Source organism: Chrysochloris asiatica, unplaced genomic scaffold (genome assembly GCF_000296735.1).
Source record: "Chrysochloris asiatica unplaced genomic scaffold, ChrAsi1.0 scaffold00004, whole genome shotgun sequence".
Lineage (NCBI taxonomy): Eukaryota > Metazoa > Chordata > Mammalia > Afrosoricida > Chrysochloridae > Chrysochloris > Chrysochloris asiatica.
Window position 1 is genome coordinate 32,938,215 of NW_006408522.1, and position 25,018 is coordinate 32,963,232.

At 35.3% G+C, this 25,018-nt stretch overlaps 1 protein-coding gene across 1 annotated transcript in view; it reads left to right on the forward strand.

Annotated features, from left to right (window-relative positions):
* The window catches only part of UBR1 (ubiquitin protein ligase E3 component n-recognin 1), a 205,747-nt gene that overhangs the window by 139,036 nt on the left and 41,693 nt on the right, over positions 1-25,018 (forward strand). The window contains exons 26-33 of the mRNA XM_006831726.1: positions 2,242-2,341; positions 5,103-5,212; positions 7,808-7,894; positions 8,795-8,976; positions 13,986-14,191; positions 15,503-15,596; positions 16,786-16,935; positions 19,994-20,091. Of these exons, the coding sequence (XP_006831789.1) occupies positions 2,242-2,341; positions 5,103-5,212; positions 7,808-7,894; positions 8,795-8,976; positions 13,986-14,191; positions 15,503-15,596; positions 16,786-16,935; positions 19,994-20,091 (1,027 nt within the window). The remainder of the gene's footprint in view (positions 1-2,241; positions 2,342-5,102; positions 5,213-7,807; positions 7,895-8,794; positions 8,977-13,985; positions 14,192-15,502; positions 15,597-16,785; positions 16,936-19,993; positions 20,092-25,018) is intronic.

Here is a 25,018-nt window from a genome sequence, read left to right on the forward strand (position 1 = left end):
GTGTGTTTAAACTGCCACCAAAAAAAAGGTTAGACATGATATAAATTTTCTCTGGTGATCCATTCTCATGTTTTTAATATCTATACTCTTGGGAACCATTTATGTTTTTAAAAACAAGCCAAGAAGAAGCCCTACTTATGCTAATAAAAATAAATTGAAATGTTATTACTATATCATGATTTTTTAATAGTTTTGTTTTCACATGTATAATGAAGGACCGAATAATACACATATTTAAGGCAGATAGACCTAGGCTGGAATCCTTGGTTGTCCCACTTTGTATTTTGGAGCAAGTAACAATTTCCTCATTGTTAAATGGGCTAAGTGTAATTATTTCATAGTGTTGTTATGATAATTATCTCATTAAGTGGAAACAGTGGGTTACACATTGGACTGCTAACCACAAGATCATTTGAATCCGCCAAATGCTCAGTGGGAAAAAAGTGAAGCTTTCTGCTCCCATAAAGATTTACAGGCTTGGAAACCCTGTACAGGGTAGCTATGAGTTGGAACCCACTCCACAGCACAGAACAACAACAGCACCTAGCTGAATTTTCTTTTTTCCTGAGTTTTGTTGATAAGTGAAGCTGTAGATAGTGCCATAATGTACTTTATATATGATAAATACATTCAGTAAAAAATTTCAAATTATAGGGATATATCTAAAATGAATGCAAAGTCGGTGGGTCAAGCTCACCAGTCGCTCCTTGGAACCCCCTGTATAGGGTCACTATGGGTTGGATCCGACTCAACGGCACTTAGCAACAACAACAAAATTTAAAATGAAAAGTTGAAACGTCTCCTCCTATCTCCCAGTATCCTACCTAGGAGGAAAACACTGCTAAAGATTTATATATTCTGGGTATCACTCCACACTGGCACATATAGGCCTGCTAACTTCTTGATGGACTCCTGGTGTGGTGCTGTAGAATCAGTTCTGGACTGGGAATCACAAGGCCAGCAGTTCAAATCCATGAGCTGCTCCTTGGAAACCCTATAGAGGGTCACTATGAGTCATATCCAACTCTATGGCACTTAACAATACCTTCTTGATGGCTACATGTTCCATTGTATGGATATACCATAATGCAATGTACCAGTCTCTTATTAATAAGCAGTCAAGGATTTTTAGGTCTTTGCTATATATAACAAAGAACACTAACATGAACATCCTTGCACATATATATTTTGCAGCCTTTAATGAGTTTATCTTTTGTACTCATTCTTAGCATTGGAGCTGTACTTTTACATTTTTTATAGGTATTGCCAGATTGTCCTTCTAAAAGTTATAAACCAGTTTACTGTCCCATCGCCAGTGTTGAACAGTACCTGTTCCTAAAAACTTCACCACCCTTGTGTTAAGTAAACCTCAAAAGTTTTGCTACTTGATCTATTATTGTTATTTTTGTTGAGTTCCATCAAATCAGTTCTGACTCACAGCAACCCTTTATACGGTTCCCCAGGAGTAGCTGGTAGGTTTGAACGTCCAGTCAATACCAGGAATCTCCAGGTGCTTGCCTTACAAGCGTCACACCAGAACTCCCCTGTGGTTTAGAGTACCTGCTCCAGAAACCTTTGCTATCCCTGTGTTAACAAAACTTGGAAACTTTTGCTACTTTATCTAAAAAGTGAAAAGTATAATTTTCTTGTTTTAATTCACGTCCAAGGTTTAACATCTTTCATTTGTACATTCATGTCTCCTGTGAACTGCTTATTCATCACTTCTAATTTCATTTTCACCACATTGCTTTTTTTTTTTTTTTAAGTTTTTATTGTGAATTGAGAGAAAGTTTACAGGGAACGTTATCAGTTCGTTCTCCATTCAACAAATCATACACTTTGTTTCATTACAGTGGTTATAATCCCCTCATGTACCATCAGTTAACAGTATTTCTCTCTATTCATTTTAGCTTCTTTTTTTCTTTAAATACTCAGGCATATATAATAATTAAGCTCACCAGTTTCTCCTTGGAAACCCTGTGCAGGGTCACTATGGGTCAGAATCAACTCGATGGCACTTAACAACCACAAACACCACCAAAGAGCACATTCTGCAAGTCTGCCTCCTGGCCACCAGCTCTCAGTCCCTCTCTTTCCATGAATCTACAGTCTTCAGTTGCTCCCTCTCTCCATGTCCCCATTTCTGCCTCCATCTCTGGTTCCACATTGCTTTTTATGCCTCAGTTTAGAATATATTTACTTAAAAGGTACAATTTTAAAGATCATATTTCTCATTTATAGGCCTTTCATATTTTGGCATTGGGCTTACTAGAAGAGAAGCAACAACTTCAAAGAGCTCCTGAAGAAGAAGTGACATTTGACTTTTACCATAAGGCTTCAAGTATGTTGGAATATCATTTTTCAGCAATTTTAGTTTATTGTCAACATGTTTTTAATCTGTCAGTCCTGAAGACATAGAACTCTCTGAAATGATTTGTCTTTAGTTAGCATTTTTAGTTTTTAACTATTGTTTTGTACTACACAAATATATTTTTTTAATCCTACCTACTGTGTGGTCCCATTTTTTGACTACATACGTTGATTGTATGCAATATTTGTGTCAGCATTACTATACGTTTGCACAGCATCAACCATATATTCATTTGTTCCATCTGCAGAAGATTATTAATGTTTCTGAATTAAAAGTGATTGCAGAAGCCACTGTATAACAATGATGAACCTTGAGGACGTTATGCTGAGTGAAATTAGTTAGACACAAAAGAACAAATACTGCATAAGACCATTATTGTAAAAGCTTAAGAAAAGATACCCACACTAAAGGGAAAGAAAATAAAAATTATTTGTTGGTTATGGGGGTTGAGGGGAGGCAGGGAGGGAGGGACGGTAGAGCACAGGGCAGGGAATGGATACATCAAAGTTTGGGTGTTGGGGATGGCAATACACAAAAAGGAGGAGAGGGATGGAAGAACAAGGTAATTAGGGAAACACGGAGGTGGGTTTGCATGGGCTAAATGGAACAGGTAAATAGTGATATATGCTCAACCTTGGAACAATAGGGCTTGGTGATACGGTGATACAGGGATCAAGGTATAGACTGAACGGGTATAAGGGAAATAATGTTAAAATACTTGACTATCTTATGAATATTGGTTTTCCTTGCCTACTACTGTAAAATAGACAACTTGAGTGAGATAAAGGAATGTTGGGAAACATGATTACAGAAAGTTTATAAACCTATCTTCAGCTTATAACTGATTGGAATACCGAAAAGGGATTCTAGAATTTGCTCAGTGAAATAGGCTTCCTGCAGAACCTTTGTAGCCTATAGGACCTTAGGTGGAATCCTGAGTCCCATCCAGAACCTTCTGAGGTGGGACATTCCCACTTGAAAGGACAAGCAGACCAACCTGGAACAGCTAGAGGAATAGAAGATACTTCTGGAAAGAAAGACCAGCAGGAAAAATCCAAAACAAAGATGGCAGTCTGATTGGCTACTACAAGAACAAGCAAATTGTTCACTGGGGAGCCATCAAGGCAAGCAACCAAGTCCCTTCAGGACAAATCCCCCTCCAAGACTGAAACTCAGAGGGCAAGTAAGCTTGCTGGCGACCACATTGGTCTCCTGGTGAGTGGAAGTTGGGGAAAGGCAGCAATGAAGAAGATACCAGCCGAGTTCAGCCACATTCCATAGACTCCTGTCGACCTGGAGATGAGAGAGAGAAGAGGGATTGGTTTATCGAAAGTGTGGTGAGACCTGTGGACTCCTGGGCCCATGGACAAGGACATAGCCACAAAGGGCTGGGGCTGAGAGCAAAGTGCCCAACTGATAAGAAGTGAGGGGAGACACATAAGAATGCCCAAAAAAGAAAACAAGTGTAAATTGCTACAAATTGATGAACTTGAGATATACTTACGGATGTAGTAGCTCAAAATACCAGCTGAGAGGAAAGGAGTCTTCACATCCAAGATCAATCCTATCCCATCTGTACACAGGGTTGCTAGAGACAGGCAGCTTAGATGTTGGCTACCTAAAATGGGAGGGGCTATAAAGGCACAAAGTGACTGGCTTACAAGTTTTCAAGAGGGAGTTTAGTTTTAGAGTGTGTAAAAAAAAAGAGTGATTGCAGAATCTATATGAATATTAATGTTTAAAATGTATTTGCTTTACATTGTTTTCTACCTGGAAGAACAGGATAGGTTTAGATTAGATTTAAGTGCTGCTCGTTATAGGTTTTTTTTTTATTCAAAGAACTTTCCAAGGGCATTGATGATAACACCAATAATCAAGTGAAAGTACCTTACTTCCTACTTACTTCTATTTTTTTAAATCTTTGAAGACATCATAAACCTATTCTCCCATTTCCATATATATGGCAGCTTCATTTCTCTGTAATAAACAGTGAGCTGAATGGAAGGAAAATGAGAGGTAGATCATTAAAGGTAGCTTTCATTTAGCAATGCTCGTGGAAGATTTAGGAGAGAGACCTAAAGGTTATTAAAGTTTTCATATATCTTTTTAAATTTCATGTCTTTTTATTGTTAAGTGCTTTAATTGAGTTGGTGCCAACTCATAGTGACCATGGATAGGGTTTCCACGGAATGGATGGTGTGTTTGATCTGCTCTAGTGTATCGTTTTTGTGAAGTACTGTCAAGTCAATTCCGACTCATAGTGACCCTGTGTAGAGTTTCCAAGGAGCATCTGATGAATGTGAACTGCTGACCTTGAGGTTCAAATCAACCTTGCAATACAGTGTGTATCCCACAGTACTTCATTTAATTGCATATTCTTCCTTTGAAAAATTAATGTAGTCAAAGGTTTGATAAACAAACCTTGATTATAAGTATGAATAATAGTGACCAAAAATTATCATTTGTACATTATTAAGGAGCTCTAGCACTTACCTGCTAACTAAAAGTAAGTGATTTAAACCTACCAACTGACTATTCTATGGTAAAAAGATGTGGTGATACACTTCTATAAAAATTACAGCCTTGGAAGCCCTACAGGACAGTTCTATTCAGATGTATAGGGTTGCTTTGAATCAGAATTGACTTGATGGCAACAGTAATAGCTTTTGTACATAATTATGAAGATGTATATTTTATTTTTATATTACCTTTTTTTTGCATTTCAAAAAAGGATTGGGAAGTTCAGCTATGAATGCTCAGAATGTACAGATGCTTTTGGAAAAACTCAAAGGAATTCCCCAGTTAGAAGGCCAGAAGGACATGATAACATGGATACTCCAGGTAAGTCAGAAAGTAAATCGATCCTGTCTAGGCCTAAATACTTACAAATCCTCTGCTTCTCTCTAAAACAAAACTGCCATATTCTTCAGTTGGAAAGTCATTTGCTACTGATTTTCATAGTTACTCACCTTATTCTTTACTGTTTCTGCAGAGGATTGTTTTGTTTTTTAAATAAGGTATAATTTATGTCATTATTCATCCAATATATGTTGCATGCTTTCTGTGTACCATGATCATTTCTAGATTCTAAATAAGATAGACAAGATACATTATAGTTGAGATACAGATAATAAAGAAAGTGTCAGCATGATACTATAACTAAGTGGGAGGTTACTTTAGATAGTTAATCAAAGATGGTCTCTCAGAAGGTGACATTTGAACTGAGACCTGAATAGCATGAAGTCAGTCCACAGGAATCTGAAAGAGCATTCAAGGAAGAGTGAAAAGCAGGTGCCAACGCTCTAAGGTGACTGAAATATAATGGGCAAGAGCAAGAAAGGCAGGCAGTGAGGCCAAAAGGGCAGTGAGGGGTCAGATTATGTAGGACATAATGTTGTTGTTAAGTGCCTTTAAGTCAGTTCTGACACAGATTGACCCTTTACAGGGCTTCCAAAGAGCAACTCGTGGGTTTGAGCTGCCAACCTTGTGGTTAGCAGTCCAGTGCTTATCCTACAGTGCCAAACCAGGACATTATGTTGTTGTTGTTGTAATGTGCCATGGAGTCGGTTCCGACTCATAGCGACCCTGTACAGGGTTTCCGAGGCTGTAAATCTTTACGGGAGCAGAAAGCCTTATCTTTCTCCCGTGGAACAGATGGTAGTTTTGAACTGCTGACCCTGAGGTTCACAGCCCGGTTCGTAACCACTACACTACCAGAGCTCCTTATAGGTCAGGGTAAATTATATAGGGAATAGAGGACAATCATTGAAGGATTTTAAGTGGCAGTCTGATCTGTATTTTTAGAAGATCATAATCGTCTATGGAAACAGGAATGAAAGCAAGGGATACTGTTAAAACACTATTGCAGTAGTTGTGGTGAAAACTGAGCATGACTTAGGTTAAGCTTCAGATGCCAAGAAACTGAACTGATTCAAGTGTACTTTGAAGGTAGAATATAGAGGACTTGGTGATAAATTTGATGACGGGGATGAAAGAAATCCAGGAATCAAAGATGACTTTGAGCTGGGACTGTTGGGTAGATAATAGTACCTTTTTGGAAGAGAGGCCAGGAATATTACTTTAATGGAAACCCTTCTATAGAGAAACATGGAGCTTCCCCCACTTACTGGGGAAATACTCTGACATTTTTATTCAGTATTGTTTTGGTAATTATAATGTACATAGTGATTATTTTTCTATATCTTATCTATTGGATTTCTTTCTTGCTATTATTTGTACTTCAAGAGGTCAGTCCTTTTTACTACTTAATCAGAAAAACTCCTTAAGCAAGTTTGATGTGATAGAATACACAACTGTAAGATAATGATATAGATATATATAAGCTAGTGAGGAAAGATCTCCCAATATATATGATTAATTGAACAAGTGAATTTATACATACTGTATAGTAGGGTTTCTTCTTAAGAAAATATATGCAAGTTTGGATATACATAAATAAGATTATAACTGTCAGATAAGCAGTAGACGGCTAACTGCAGAATTGCCAATTCAGGCCTACCAGCTGTTCCTCGAAAATCCTATACAGAGTTGCTATGAATCGGAACTGACTCAATGGCACTTAACAACAGGGATTAGTGTGACTTAACAGTTATTCATATTTATGTATGCCAAAAGCAGAGGAAATTGTTGCATAGTAGAGTTCCATTGGAAATCCCATATTTCATTCATTTTTAAAATATTTTCATGTCTTTGAAATGGGGTTAAGTCTTAAAATCATGGACTTCTCATAGCTTACTTTATATTTATATTTACATAGAATCTTTTTTTTTTTTTTTTTCTTAAAAGGCATGCTCATAATCTTTAACAATATTTGCTCTTTGGGGAGGAAGTGTACACAGGGAGCAGGGATTTCACTTTCCGTTTTGTATCTTTGTCGTTACGTTTCTGTGAACTAAAAATGTTACTTTAGACACAAGAGCTCTAGGCTAAAGAAGCATTTTCCTCTTCTGGCATATTTCTCTAAAACAAAGACATTCTTCATTACTACAAACTATTTCAAATAGTTCTCAAATTTAGGTTTACTTGTTTAAAAAACTTTTCCTTATTTTAGAAATAGCTCCAGAAATCTTTAAATGATGAGTTATTGTTTTAGTGACACTTGTACTACCATTTGGCCAAGATCTTTCTTGCTGCCTATGATTGATCTTCTGTTGGAACACTCAGGCTCATTATAGCTGTACTGACTTACTACCACTGGCCTCCTCCTCACCTGGGTTGCTTGCTGATCAACTAAGGAAGCTGTTTGTCATGGCCAGGTTTACTTTTTCTCCACTTATGTTGAAATAGTTTAAGTCAAACATTTAATCTGGTAACATGAAGACAGAATAAAATTAATGCGTTTTTATCTTCCTGTTCATCCTAAACAAATCTTCTTAGATGATTTCATTCTTAGAAAATTTCATTTTCTTTTCACAGATGTTTGACACAGTGAAGAGATTGAGAGAAAAGTCTTGTTTAATTATAGCAACTACATCAGGATCAGAATCTATTAAGAGTGATGAGGTAATGATATAATAATAATACTCTTATCTTTGAACTTTATTGGTATGAGCTGCTGCTTTTTATTAAGAAGAACCTATTTGTTGTAAAGTACATGAGATCTACCCATTCTCTTTTTTTCAGTATGTTAATATATCACAGGGATTGGTGGTACTTTACCAATAGTTGTTTGCGCTTATGTACTCTACAAAACAGAGGAAACTGAGATACAGTGGAACTACATTAGAAACCCTATTATTTCATTAATTTCAAAAATATTTTTACTGTCTTTGAAATTGAAGTATGTCTTAAAACCAATGACTTCTTATAGTTCAACAACATTATTTTCATAGTAGAACATAAGGTAATGGACATCTTAGATTGTTGAAAATTAATAATATTTAGATATGAATTCCTATAATATATTGAATAAAGTATCCTAATCATACAATTATTAGAAATTATTAATCATGGTTATTAGCTATCTTTCCTTAAAGAAAATTACTGAAGTTAGAATAAAAAATAAAAAGGTATATCTCAATATTTTTAATTTCTCAGTCTTAACCAGTGTATTTAGGAGTAACTATTTGACAGCAATTTATTTAAATTGATTAACTGTCAGTGATTAAGTAGTTGATAAATGATTTCAAAATTTGGTTTTATGTACTTATACTTTGTTGATACACCTACCTTGACAGTTTATTGTATATTCAAGGTACTTGACTTTTTACTTTATACTTCTGAAATAACAAATGATCAATTAGTTATATGATACAATGGGGCCTCCAGTGCTGATTTTGACTTAATTGGCATTGTAGACTAATCAAGCGTTATCAGAATCTCACTCTAGGAAATTCTGAAAGAACATTATATACGATTTTAACGGTGGATTTTGCCTAACTTTTGTGATTTCTTAATAACTAGATTACACATGATAAGGAAAAAGCAGAACGAAAAAGAAAAGCAGAAGCTGCTAGGCTACATCGTCAGAAGATCATGGCTCAGATGTCTGCCTTACAGAAAAACTTCATTGAAACCCACAAGCTTATGTATGACAGTACATCAGAAATGCCTGGAAAAGAAGACTCTATTATGGATGAAGAGAGGTAAAACAAAGTAAAACCAAAAATTAGCACCTCACAGTTTTGGAGGGAAAATTAAGTATTAACTTTAGATCCTGTTTTTCCAAAATATATTTTATACATTTTGAAGTACAAACAGAAGTTACCCAACTTTTAAGCTAGAAAAGTCACAGTGAAAGCTATAAGGAACTTGTTTGATATAATTTTATGTTGATAAATAGTTTAATTGTACAGTAAAGTGCCAGGAACCTTTATGTACACACACACAAAAAAGGTAAGCTTTCTTTTTGCTGACAATGTTGTCATTGTTATGTGCCATTGACCATATGCACAACAGAACAAAATACTGCCTGGTCCTGCTCCATCCTCACGTGGGTGGTGTGACTGGGACCCCATGTGACTCAGGACTGGGCAGTATCGCTGACATTAGTGTAATAAAACTAGGAAATAGCGTAAAACTATAAACAAGCAGAAATCCCAATCCTGTAGATTTTAAAATATTGTTGTTGTTTAGGTGCCATCTGGTGGGATCTGCCTGGTCCTCACAATCATTGCTATGTTTGAACCCATTGTTTCAGCCACGGTGTCAGCCTATCTTCTTTTTCACTGACCCTCTACTTTGCCAAGAATGATGTCCTTCTCCAGGGATTGATCCCTTCTGATAGCATGATCAAAGTATGTGAGGCAAAGTCACAAAGTATGTGAGGCGTTTCTAAGGAACATTTTGGCTATATTTCTTCTAAGACAGATTTGTTCATTCTTCTGGAAGGCCATGGTATATTCAGTATTCTTCACCATAATTCATATGCATCAATTCTTCTTTGGTCCTCTTTATTCACTGCCCAGTTTGTTTCAAGTAAAATGACATCTTTGACAGCTTCTATCTTTTCTCTGTTTATCATAATGTGCTTATTGGTCCAGTGTGAGAATTTTTGTTTGCTGAAAGTTGAGATATAATCCATACTGAATATTGTCGTCTTTTTACATACCTACAGCGTACTATTTAGAAAGTAGAGAAGAGACTGCTGTATACTTATCTAAACAAGAGCAAAGTTGTACTCAAAGTCAGTTAGTGCCCTTACTGCTTTCATTGTTTTTACTGACTGATTACACAAGTAATTATATTAATTCATTCTTATTTAAAGCAATTCAAACAATACAGTAAGCCCTCTTTGACCATCTTCTACATTCCTGATCTTTCTCCAGAGGCAACCTTTACTATGAGTTTGCTGTGGATTGTTCTAGATCTTTTTCTATGTATTTTTAAACACATATCTGTAAAGAATAAAGAGGCTTGTTTTGTGTTTTTTAATCATTGTTTTGGGGTTTTTTTTTAAGTTGTTTATTATTTAACTATACATATTGTTCTGCAACTTGCTTTTTTTACTTTATGCCATAAATTTTTTCACCTCTGTACATATAGAAGTATAGTGTAGATTTTGCATTATTCTGTATGACTACTGCAAAATGTTGCATCATATGGGCTTACCACATTTTATTTTTTGGATTTTTGACATTCAGTTTTTGTTTCCGGTTTTCCCTTATTGCAAATACTATGTCATTGAATATCTTTGTGTCATCTTATATTGTTGTGTAAATAGTCTCCAGGGTAGAATCTAATAAATGGAAAGCCTAGGTCATCATTATTCTAAATTTTTATAGCTACTAGCATGTTGTTGTTAAGTGCTGTCAAGTCAGTTCCCACACACAGCATCCCTGTATAGGGCTTCCAAAGAGCAGCTGGTGAGTTTGAACTGCCAACCTTGTGGTTCAAACCAACCTTGCAGTCAGGTGCTTATCCTATAGCACCACATCAGAATTCTAGCTACTAGCACATTGCCCTCTAAAGTAGTTTTACCAGTTTCTACTGTCTGTAGTTTATGTGAGTGTCTATTCCTCTCATTCTCACTAGTACTTGATATTATCAGTACTTGAAAATAGTTGATATTATCAAAATTATAAATTTGTGCCAAACTGACTGAATTTCCCTGATTACTGGTTTGGCTGAACATTTTTTCATATGCTTGTTCACTAACCTTTGATATTTTGTCATCTGGAAATTTCCTGTTATTCTATTCTATCTATATTGGGTGCTTTGCTTTTGTCTTAGTGATTTATAGAAGTCCTTCATAAATTATGGACACTATATTTGTTACATGTTTCCCTATTTTATTCTTATTAATTTGGGATTTAATATTAGAGACCTTTATCATTGCTCATGGAGACAAGTTTATCAGCCATAATTTATAGTTTTTATCTCTTGTTTAAGAATACATTTTCCTCAGATATTTGTATTTTTTATTAAAGTTACGTTAATATGTTTTCCTTTTAAAATCAAAGTGTTAGAGAGAAATCTATACTTTCCTTTGAACACTAGTCCAAACTTTCGAGATTTTTAACCCTTCAAAAATATTCTTGTTTTAAATGTTATGTATAGCTTGTCATAGTTCTTACTATGTTATTACATACAAATATATATAACCACAGAAATTATATAGTATCATTCAACTTTTTTTTTCCATTTGTGTTGTTGTTGTTGTTAGGTGCCATTGAGTTGGTACCAACTCATAGTGACCCAATTCACAACAGAACGAAACACTGCCCGATCGTGGGCCAGCCTCACAATTGTTGCCATGCTTGATCCCATTGATGCTACCACTTTGCCAATCCATCTTGCTAGGGGTCTTCCTCTTTTTCTCTGAGCCTCCACCTTACCAAACATAATATCCTTCTCCAGTGACTGGTCCCTCCTGACAATATGTCTGAAGAATGAGAGACGAAGTTTGGCTTTCCTGGCCTCCAGGGAGCACTCTGGCTACATGTCTGCCAAAACAGATCTATTGGTTCTTTTGGCAGCCCATGGCACTTTCAATACAATATTATATACATATGTATCAGTCTGTACTTTTTGTTTTAATTTTTACTCAGTGGTGTATCTTAGAAATCTTTTTGTTGTTGTTTCTAACTTTCATGATTTGAGTGAAAGTTTGCAGAGCAGATTGCTTTTTCATTCAGTAATTCATACATACTTTGTTTAATGACATTGATTGCAGTCCCCATGATGTAGCAGTACTCTTGCCACTTCTTCCGTGTTTCCTGTCTCCATTCAGCCTTCTATCCTATCCCTTCCTGCCATTTGAGCTTTGTCTCTGGGAAAAAGCTGCTCTTTTGGTCTCATTTAGCTGATAGTTTTAAGGAATGTGTACCCCTGTAGTGTTATTGTTTACTTTATAGGCCTATCTACTGCTTGGCTGAAAGTTGAGCCACAGGGGTAGATTCAGTTCCAGAATTGAAGGGGGACTAAAGGCCTCATTCTTGGTTGGTCTACCAATCTATCAAATCAATAAATCTAGTCTTTTTTATGATTTTGAGTTTTGTTCTACATTTTTCTCTCACTCTATCCAGCACCTTCTGTTGTGATTCCTTATAGAATGGTTGGTAATAGTAGCTGGGTACCATCTAGTTCTGGTCTCAGGGTCAGGAGGCTGAGCTTCACGTAGTCCTGTAGTACTTTAGACTATTTGTTTTCATGTCTTTGATTTTCTTCACTTATTTTTGCTTTGATTGGATAGAGACCAGTAATTGTATCTATATGTGTTCTTACATGTAAAACTAGCCTAATGTTGTCTTAGTAAGGAATCTTTTATTACTTGGGCAGTACAGTTCTTTTTCATCCAGAATTGACTGCCCTATGAATTGCAGGACATTTAGTACCCCTAGTACTCAGTAAATTCCATCAGTAACCCCTACTTGTTAAAACAACCAAAAAATAAACCTCCTCCGCATACTCTGGATGCCCTGTAGTAGGTGGTAGCATGCCTGAGATCCACCCTTTAAAAGCTGCATAATATTCCTTACTGTGTACATTGGTTTACATTCAATTTGTTTGAATGATTGTAGTATTTCAGGGAATTTCTTGCTCAGTTAGAGAGATAACTTTGCAGAGTAGTTAAGAGCATGGTTTGTGAGACCAGATCATCTGAGTTAAATTGTGGCATTGCCACTTATTTAGCATCATTGGGTAAGTCTCTTACTTCCTCTCAGCTTCAGTTTCTTCCACTAAAAATGGAGTTAGTAATAGTACCTACCTCAGGAGATTGTTGTGAGGATTAAATGAGTTTGCATAATACAGAGTACATAGAGGAATGTCTAGCATCATAATCAACAGTTGATAAATATTTGCTAGTATTATATTGCTAGTATTAAAATTGAGTAGATTGTAAAAATTGACAAATCATTAATATAGAAGTTCTTTAACTTTTACTAGTTACCAAATGAAATAGAAACCTAATAATAGGGAATGGCTAAAAGTCCTATTATGCTATATTTATTATGGTATCTATAGCAGAGTAGTGTGCAGCCCCACAAAAAGATGGTTTCTGAAGAAATTTGAATGACTTGAAAAATCAGCTAAGATTAGCGAATGTTGTTGGTAAGTGAACTTGAGTTGATTCCTACTCATAGCAATCCTGGATAGGGTTTCCAAGAAGCAACTGGTGAGCTTGAATCACCGACATTGCAGTTCAAACCAACTTTGCAGTCCAGTCAGTGCATTAACCCACAGTGCCAAGATACAAATCTGTATATGTAATAAAACCTTCATGATGTGAAAAAGAACATTGTGTAACTAGAAAGTCAAATGGAGTATGGAACAGGATTTTGTAGTGGTTGTGGGAGTGTAATGATTTTTATATTCTTTTTACTTTTTTTAGATTTTCTAAAATTTATTCAGTAAGGCATGTATTTTATATTCAGAAAAAGCATACGACTCAGCTTCTTGGTACAGTAAATTAAATATAAGTATGATATACATTCTATTTTGTAGACTACTTATTTTGCATCTAATGTATTTCCTGATAAGCAAATCAATTGATAAAGCTAAAAAGATTGGGGGAAATTTTTTTCCATTTAAAAAATTGCTAAATATCATTTTTATATTATTTCCATTTTTAAAGTTCTTACCCTACACTACCAAAGTATATAAACAAGTGACCAAAACATGTGTCCTCATTTCTGGTCGTTTCTTTTGGTAGCACCCCAGTGGTCAGTGACTGCTCTAGAATTGCTTTGGGTCCTAAACGGGGTACATCTGTTACTGAAAAGGAGGTGCTGACATGCATCCTCTGCCAAGAAGAACAGGAGGTGAAAATAGAAAACAATGCCATGGTATTATCCGCCTGTGTCCAGAAATCCACCGCCTTAACCCAACACAGGGGAAAACCCATAGACCTCTCAGGGGGTAGGTATTACTTAATGAATATCCTTTTGAGCATTTCTTTCCATACTTTGCAATTATAAAGAAAAGTACTATTTGAAAGAAGTTTGGGAGTGAGGTTGTATTTCGTCTTATTTGGTCAGATGACTTGTGGTTTTTACATGCCATGCTGGCTGCTTTATTTATTTATTTTTTAAATCATTTGGCCATATTGCTTCTTTAGTTTGTATGTCTGTTTTTCTTTCTCCATTTCTTTTTGCTGAGCCACTTAAAAGTATGCTGTAGGCATCATGAGAGTTCATCTCTAAATATGACCATATTCATTTTCTAAAAATAAAAACATTCTATCCTCTAATTAGGATACCATTATCATATTTAAAGTCATAATCATTCAGCAGTATATAATATAAAATCCATATTCAAATCTCCTCACTTGTCCCTAAAATGTTTTTACTAGACTTTTCAGAATCCAAAGAAATTTCACACATTACTTTTGGTTGTTATGTCTCTTTCAGTGAATTTTATCCTGGAACAGTCCCTTGCTTTTTTGGTTTGTGTGTTTTGTCATAACTTTTTTAAAGAATGCAGGCCAGTTGCCTTGTACAGTATCTTACATTGTGGATTAGTCAGATTGTTGCCTCATGATTAGATTCATGTTAAGTATTTTATGGGCAAAAATACTAACTAGGTAATCGTTTGTACTTTTTATATCCCATCAGGAGTTAGCTGCTTTATTTTAAAAACACTTGGAGTAATAATAATGGTAGTAAAAGTTAGCATTTTTTTAATACTTAACCATATACCAGACATTGATTAAGTGCTTTATGTATATTTACTCACTTAATCCTCACAACAACCTATGAGTTTTAGGTGCCAGTATTGTCTGCATTTTACAGATGATGGAATTGAGTAACTTTTAACTTGCCCACATAAAGCCACATGCTGTAAGTTGGTGAAACCAGAATTTGAACCTTATAGTCTGTGCTCCTATCTGCTGCATTATACTTCTTAAAATTAGCAACAGTTAAATTACATTTAAAATTAAAGAGTGAATTGCAGTTGAATTTCAAAAATTACTTCAACAACCACAATAATAATATTTCAAACCTGGGGTTCAAAGTAGAAAGTGTAGTCAAAGATAGAATTTGTCATTAATACCAATTTTAGAATCATAACTGGCAGGCTAACTTTGTGTTTTGCTCTTTTAACTTAGCAAGTATTGTGTGCTATCCTAATATTGTGACACTCTTCTTAGACATTTCTAAGAATGTTTAAACGAGATATCTTTTTTTTCCCCCTTTATATTGTTGTATAATTTATGTCTTTCTGTACCAGAAACCCTGGACCCACTCTTTATGGATCCAGACTTAGCTTATGGAACATATACAGGAAGCTGTGGTCACGTAATGCACGCAGTGTGCTGGCAGAAGTAAGTTATCCTTATGCCATATTCTTTAAAGAAACTAGGAGCACTGAAATACACTGGTTGTTAAGTGCCACCGACTCATAGTGACCCTTCCTAGGCTTTAAATCTTAACTGAAGCAGAAAACCTCATTTTTCTTCTTCCATGGAATGGCTGGACGGCTCAAACCACAGACTTTTTGGTTTGCAGTCCAGTGCTCACATATGTTTTCTCAGGTTGTTTCCCTTCCTTTGTTATTCGAATAACTGAAATAGTTTTAATTACTAATTCTGTTTACATGGTATGGAGTCCCTCAGTGGTGCAGTGTGCTGGGCTGCTGACTATAAGGTTGGAGATTTGAGTCTACTCCGAAATACCTAGGAAGGAAGACTGGCAGCCTTCTTCTGAAAAATCAGCCATTGAAAGCCCTTGAACTAAGTAAAAACATGGAGAGCAACTCTACTCTGATACATAGTGGTTTCATGAGTCGGAATTAACTTGATGGCTGTTGGATTACTGATTGCTTAACACACATTATTATTAGCCTTAGAAGTTGGTTTGTAAAGTTATTAACTCAAAATTTTTTACTCTTTCCTTGTGCTCACCTCTACAAACATGTTGCTTTTGGTCAGATTATAAAGAGCTATAATCGTTATAAAAATCTGACTCCTCTCAAATAATACCTTTGAAATACAATAGAACAAATTCCAATTAAAAGAGATACAAATTCAGAAATGTAACTCTTAAGATATCTTTTATATAGAGTTTAACCTTTTGAAACTGGATTAACGTATATAATTTTTTTTACAATAGTCCGCACTACTTCAGTTAGTCATGGGAATCTAAGGGAAGCAGTGTCTGTGTTCCTTATTATTGAGGCAGAAGTAGAGTTATGAGCCCCAAAAATTGTTTTGAATCTTTATCTGCCTGATGTATAAGGGGGCTTCAAAAAGTTCATTGGAAAATTACATTCTCTTTTTACTTTTTTATTCTTCTATGATCTTTTGAAGCCCCTTGGACCTTTTAGTTTGCCCTCAAAAGAATGATCAACTTGTTTCTTTCCTATTTGTTACAACTTTTGCTCTAGGTTTTAAAGATTATTTTCTTTTGGATATTGTTGTTGTTGTTGTATGTCGTTGAGTCATTTGGATTAGAGCTGAGATATGTCCGTATAATTCAGAATGAACTTCTGTTTTCTTGTTTTTCATTCTGTAGGTATTTTGAAGCTGTACAGCTCAGCTCACAGCAGCGCATTCATGTCGACCTTTTTGATTTAGAGAGTGGAGAATATCTTTGCCCTCTTTGCAAGTCTCTGTGTAATACTGTGATCCCAATAATTCCTTTGCAATCTCAAAAGATAAACAGGTATACTTCCATTTATGTTTTTTTTTTCAAAGCTATCTTTAATCCTTTCATGAATTGTTTCCTGTTTTGGTTAAATTACTCGATTCTTTAAAACGTAAAATATTTAAAGTAATTAATACTTTTTCACTTAATAACTTTCATCATATATCAAAAAACAGGATCAGAAGTCCCAATTTTAGGTCTCTATGTTGTTGTTGTTGTTATGTGCCGTGGAGTCGGTTCTGACTCATAGCAGCAGGTCTCTAATAGAGCTGGAATATTCATCTATGAGTATGTTGCTCATGAATCTTCTAGTAGCCACTTCAAGCAATAGAACTCTGGTTTCTATCTTCGCATTCACAAAAAGAGAAAATCCTTAATGCAGATTTATTCCACTTACATAGCCTTTTCTACTATCAGAGTTACTATTAGGAGGTTGGTAGCTCTAAAGGTCTTTTTATACTTCTAAAATTCTTACCATTTTTTGGAGATCTTAACTTCTATAGTTTTGAAAGACATTGATAAAATATTAACTATAAAATAAATAACACTATACTCTTCATACACCTTTGAATAGTTTTTGAATATTTAGAATTTTATTATATTCTGATAATCTGTAAATAAATTTTATAGCAAATTAATTCATTTTAGGACAAGGAGCACACAGTTGTTTCTGACTGTATTCACATAATTTACAGTTATTATTATTTCAACTTCTTTAAAACAAAATTAAATTATAATATGCCTAAGTTCCCCAAAAGAAAATGAATTCATTGATTTAAAACTCTTTAGGTTTGGTTAAAATCAGTACAGTTGATCTGCTTCTACTATTCCATGTCACTAAAAAACCTGATTTGGAAATTGTCATATATTCAGCATGTTGTTGTTGTTAAGTGCCACTGAGTCATTCCAGCTCATAGTTCCAAGGAGCAGCTGGTGGGTTTTTGAACTGCTAATCTTGTGGTTTGCAGTCCAGTACTGATCACCTGCAGTACCACACCAGAAGTCATAGTGAGGTATAGACTGTCATATTCTAGGAAGAAGTTGAGATCAGAATTTTGTTTCTTGAGTAATTAATATGTTGGAGTCCTGTGTAGCACTGTAGGATAAACACTGGACTATTACCTGCAAGTTCAGTTCCACAGAAACCAACCCTATACAGGTCACTATGAGTCATAGTTGACTCAAGGGCACTTAACAATAACAAGTCACTGTACAAAGCATTTGTCTCATCATATTTAGTGCTCACTGTTCTTCCTATTTTAAGATAGGATAATTAATCTAGACCTGACTCCAAAGTCTTACCTAATTACAATTCTTGAGGACAAAGATAAAATGAATCCTAATGCAAAAGGTAAATAAATTGTAATACAATAAAGTGACTTCCAACTTCTTATTAGCCTGAACAAGACATTTTTATACAATATTTCCCCAAATTAAGGCATACTAAGCATGTGAATTAAGGAACTCCGGTAGCATAGTGGTTACGAATCAAGCTGCGAACCTTAAGGTCAGCAGTTCAAAACTACCAGCTGTTCCACAGGAGAAAGATGAGGCTTTCTGTCCCCGTAAAGATTTACAGCCTCAGAAACCCTGTACAGGGTCACTATGAGTCGGAACCGACTCCACAGCACATAACAACAACAACAAGCATGTGATTTTTTTCTCTAAGGGAATATGCAACACCTTTCTTAATGAAGTTAGGCATTGGATACTTAAGAGCAGTAAATTCTAAAGTCAGAAAGTTGATCCTTAAGACTGGGTCCCTTAGAACTGTGCGGCACTTTTGTAGTAACAATTTTGGTTACTCAACATCTGAAATTCATAATTATATGTAACATTTTAGTAGGCACTTTAACTTACCTGTATAGTTAAATTTGAATATATTTATAATCTAGTATTTTTTTTTTAAATAAAATTGGTCATAACTAATCATTGCTCACTTTCATTTCTGAAAACTGAAATGCTCTTACATCAAATTTGTACCTAGATATGTGAGTTTTGACACGATGCATTTACTCAAGAATATTTTATCGTCTCTTTCATTCCCTTGATCATTAATAGCAGCCTGGGTCAAGACCCTGCTCTTATGGAGAGTACATTCCAGGGAAGGAAGACCAAAAATGAATAAATATGAAGTTATTATTGAAAAATAAGTAGCAGTATAAAGGACTAGAGACCCACCAGGGACATGAGGCAATTTATAGACAGACTGTTTAGGCAAGGCCTCTGAAGTGATCACCTTTGAGCAGAGACCTGAATGAAGTGAGGAAAAAACACTTCCATTCTCTGTAGGAAGATATACATAGGCAATACCAAAAGCAAAGACCCTGAGGTAGAAACACAGCAAGTTTGAGGAACTGCAAGAAAACAGGGAAAACAGGATGACTATTAATGGAATGAGCAAGAGTCGGCCTGATGGATGAAGTTAGAGATAGAAATAGAAACCAGATCATAAAAAGGTTTGTGAGCTACTGCATGATAAATATAGAAAAAGTAAAATACAAACACCAAATTAGGATAAACATTTAGGTGTATAATGAAGTAGTCCCGGAATTAAATGACTTGAGTGGTAGTGGTACAGGTAGACAGAACTGGTGGTCAACTTGGAATATGTGTAGAAGATAAAACCTGCAAGACTAGCAGATGGATTAAATTGCAGGGTGTGAGAGAATCAGGGAAATCCATGATGACACCAAGTTTTTAACTTGAGCACCTGGAATGATGATTCCATTTACTGACATATTGCTTATAGGGACATGTGGGTGGTACACCTTACTCATTGTAATATTCTAAACTTTTTATCTCCTTCCCCAAGCTACATTTTTAGACCTAGAATTTATTCAGTGGTTCCCCAAATTAAGGATTATTGAACATGTGGATTATTCTCTAAGGGAATATCTAGCACCTTCTTTCCTAAAGACAAAATTAGATAATGGTTTCTGTGACATAGAAAGTAAATCTAGAGGAATTTAATTTTTTTATACAGCTATATATCCAAGGAAAGACTCTGCAATTCAGTTTTTCAATTATGACTTTATACCAATGGCTTTAATAACTTTTAAATATCATTTTTCAGTGAGAATGCAGAAGCTCTTGCTCAACTTCTGACCCTGTCAAGATGGATACAGACTGTCCTGGCCAGAATATCAGGTTACAATATGAAATATGCTAAAGGTTTGCTTAAATTTATTTTAAATGTAGTTCTGTGAAAATTTCATAAAAATGATTATTTCATTGAAATATAGTTTGTAGGTAGATATGTTGAATTTCAGGAAAATAGAGGATTTTGAAGTAAAAACTAAGTTTGTCTTAAATGCTTTTACTCTAGTTATTTTTTTCACAAGTAGGCAATTCATGACTCTGGCTACTCTGAAGTCAGACTACTTGGATTTAAATTTTGGATTTAAATTTTGGATCCACGACTTACTAGTTGTGTAATCTTAAACAAGCCACTAAACTCTCTGTGCCTCAGTTTTTTATTTGCAACATGGGGATTATCATAGAACCTATCTCATCAGTTTAAAGATTAAATAAGATTATATAAAATATTTAGAAAATGTATGGTAAATAAGTGCTACCCATAATATTACTGTAGTAATATTAATATTAGTAAAGGAGTGCAGCAGCTCTGTGGGATAAGCACTGGACTACAAACCACAAAGTCAATGGTTCAAGTTTACCAGCCACTCCATAGGAGAAAGATGAGACTTTTTGCTTCTGTAAAAATGTATAGCCTTGATGGCACTTAACAATATTGGTGATATAGTGTAGTTAATATTAGTAATGACAAATACATTATTTTTCAAAATAACTTATTTACATATTTTTACAATTGAGAAGATAATTATGGTCATTAATAAGATGAGATTAATAAAACTGGCATTTAGAAGTTTGCTGACAAATCTTTTTTTGTGAGACTAAAAAAAGGCTATTTTATGAGGGTGATGGGATTAAAGTTCAGTACAGGAGTATGCTATCCAGTATTTCAGAGTATTCCTCTGAAATCTTTGGTAAAACAAAGAGCCAGTTACCATTAATTTATTTGAGAAAAATTTGTGACTTAATACTGAGATGCTGAATGTAGTTTCCAGGAGTGGAAGTTGGCCCTGCCGCTCTTGCTGCTCAGAGGTGTCTTCTACCTCTTTCAAGGTTCACTGTAAAACAAACCATTCTGTGCAAAATAAACATTGAGTACTAGTTTTGCTTTTCAACATTTTTTTTTTTTAATTTGATTGTGAACTGAGTGAAGGTTTATAGATATAACATTAGTTTTACGTTCAACAAATCATACCAAATCATACACTTGGTGGTTAGCCTTTTTTCATGAAAGAAAAATCCTCTTCAGATTTCTTTTAGTTAGCAAAAACAGATGCTACTTGTCTGTCAGTTTGTCATACTGTGATGGCTCGCGTGTTGCTGTGATGCTTGAAGCTATGCCACTGGTATTCTGAATGTGTATCTACTGAAAATCTTATGAATATCAGTAAAACACTGCCAGATAACAGCAGAGTATTGTTATATATAGTGCCAGAAGATGAGCTCCTCAGGTTGAAAGTCATTCAAAATACAACTGGAGAAGAGCTTCTTCTTCAAAGTAGAGTTGACTGTGATGACAAGAATGGAGTAAAGCTTTGGGACCTTAATTTGCTGATGGGGAACAACTCAAAAAGAGGAGAAATAGCTGCAAAAATCCATTAATAATCAAAACATGAAATTTATGAAGTATTAATTTAGGAAAATTTGAAGTAAAACATGAAATGGGATCTTAAAGACCGATATCCTAGGCATTAGTAAGCTGAAATGGACTGGTATTAGCCATTTTGAATCTGACAGTCACATGATTTAATGTGCCTGGAATGACAGATTGAAGAGGAATGACATCACATTCATCATCATAAAGAACATTTCAAGATCTGTTTTGAAGTATTATAATGCTGTCTGTGGTAGGGTAATATTCATTTGCCTAAAGGAGCACTAGTTCATACCACTATTTTTCAAATTTACGCTACAACCACTGAAGTCAGTGATAATGAAATTAAAGAATTCTACCAACTTTTTCAGTCTGAAATTGATCAAACATGCAATCAAGATGTATTGATAATTACTGGTGATTGGAATGCAAAGGTTGGAAACAAAGAGGATCCATATTTGGGAAATATGGCCTTGATAATAGAATTAATGCTGTAGACTGCCTGATAGAATTTTTCTTTTTTTTTTAAGTTTTTATTGTGAATTGAGTGATAGCTTACATGGGAGAACATTGGTTTTACACTCATTGTTTCATTGCAATGATTACAGTCTCCTCCGTGCATCATCATTCAACAGTATTTGCTTCTATTACCCTCTGTGGGTTTTTTTTTGGGGCGGGGGGGATGTACACAAAAACACTCAGGAATATATAATAATTTAAACAACCAAAGGGCACATTCTGAAACCCTGCCTCCTGGCTGGCAGCACACAGCTTTCTCTTCCCATGAGTCTAGAGTTCTCAGCTGTTCTGTCTCCATGTCATCATCTCTGCCTCCATCTCTCTTATTGCTCATTCTCTTCTCGATGGGGATAAGATTCTTATGATTCAGTAGTGAGTAATTGTTATCATGACTAATTGTGATGGTTACAACGGTCACAACTATAAAGGTAGAGTTCTGTAACATGGCTATATCCTTGTTCATGGGTCCAGGAGTCCCCAGGTTGACAGGAGTCTATGGAACATAGTCAAACTCAGCCCATATTTTCATTGCTGCTTTTCCCCCACTTACACTCACCAGTACAAATACCTTTTTTGAACAACATGAAAGGTGACTATACACATGGACCTCACCAGATGTAACGCACACAAATCAAATTGACTACATCTGTGAAAAGAGATGGTGGAAAAGCTCCATACCATCAGCCAAAACAAAGCCAGGGGCAGACTGTGGAACAGACCATCAATTATTCATATGCAAGTTCAAGCTGAAGCTAAAGAAGATTAAAACAAGTCCATGAGAGCCAAAGTTTGACCTTGAACACATGCCACCTGAATTTAGACATCATCTCAAGAACAGATTTGATGTGTTAGATACTAATGACCAAAGACCAGAAGAGTTGTGAGATGACATCAAGAACATTTTATAGGAAGAAAAGTAAACGTCATTAAAAACACAAGAAAGATGGAAAAGGCTAATAGGGATGTCATAAGAGACTCTGAAACTGGCTCTTTAGCATAGAGATGCTAATGCAAATGGAATAAATGAGGACGTAAAAAAGCTGATGAGAAAATTTCAATGGGCAATTTGAGAAGATAAAGTATTATAATGAAATGTGCAAAAACCTGGAGCTAGAAAACCAAAGGGCAAGAACACTCAGCTTTTCTCAAGCTGAGGCAACCAAAATAAAAATTCAAGCCTCAACTTAATACTGAAGGATTTTATGGGCAAAATATTGAATGATGCAGAAAGCATCAAAAGAAAAATGGAAGGAATACACAGAGTCATTGTACCAAAAAAAAATGGGCAATGTTCAACCATTATAAGTGGTATCATATGATCAAAAGTCAATGGTACTAAAGGAAGAAGGCCAAGCTGCACTGAAGGCATTGAATGTAAGTTGAAATCATTCAACAAACTGATACAGCACTGGAAGCATTTAACTCATCTATGCCAAGAAATTTGGAAGACAGCTACCTCGCCAACTGATTGGAAGAAATCCATATTTGTGCCCATTCCAATGAGAGGTACTCAACGGAATGTGGAAATCATCTGACTATCATTAATATTATATGCAAGTAAAATTTTACTAAAAATCAAAAGCAGTACATTAACAGGGAACTGCTGAAAGTTCAAGCTGGATTCAGATGAAGACATGGAATGAGATATATTATTGCTGAAGTCAGATGGATCTTGGCCGAAGGCAGAGAATACCAGAAAGATGTTTATTTGTGTTTTATTGACTATGCAGATGCTTTCAGTTCTGTGTATCATGACAAGCTATAGACAACATTGTGGAGAATGAATGAGTATTCCAGGATACTTAATTGTGCTCATGAAGAACCTTTACGTAGATGAAGAGGCAGTCATTCAAACAGAACAAGAGGACAATAAATGGTTTAAAATTTTATAAGGTGTGCACCAGGAATGTATTCTTTCATCTTACTTACTCAATCTGTATGCTAAGCAAGTAATCTGAGAAACTGGATTATATGAAGAACATGATATCAGGATTTGAGGAAGACTGATAAACAACTTGTGATACGCAGTTAATACAATCATGCTTGCTGAATTTGAAGAGGACTTAAAATACTTACTGGTGAAGATCAAAGACCACATCCTTCAGTGTGGTATTAAAATGTTCAAAAGCAAAGATAACAGTTTGAGGGCTAAGGTGCACCTGACCCAAACTATGTAGTTTCTGTAGCTTCAGATGCATGTGGAAGTTGGACAGTGAAAAACAAAAACCATAAAAGAATTGATTCGTTTGAGTTATGGTCTTGGAGAAGAATATTAAAAATATCATGGACTGCTAAAAGAACAAACAAATCTGTGTTGGAAGTAGTACAGTCAGAAGGCTCTGTAGAAGCCAAGCTGGCAAGACTTTGTCACTTATACTTCAGAATTATTATCAGGAGTGACCAGTTCCTGTAGAAGGATAGTATGCTAGACAAAGTAGAGGGTCAGCGAAAAAGAGGAAGACTCCCAATGAGATGACTTGACACAGTGGCAGCAGCAATGTGCTCAAGGATTGTGAGGATGCACATGACTGGGCAGTGTTTCATTCTGTTATGCGTAAGGGCTCTCACTCACTATGACTCAATGGTACCTAACAACAACAAATGTAGGTTTTTCTAACAGCTAAATGGCATCAAGCAAACTTTCAAAAAGTGGAGGTTACCTTTATTCTAAAAGTAATTATAACTTTCATAATAGTCCCATGTTGTGTCTAAAATTGAGTGAAACTATACCTAGAAAATGTTCCAGATTATTTTTAAAGCATTGTACTCTAAATATTTATGTTTTGTCAATGCTTTCCTGTATTTATCCAGATTTTTCCTATTTATTTTACTCTGCTGTACTTTAGTCATTTATATCCTTTAAACTTACACTTTTAGGAAAACCAAAGATAA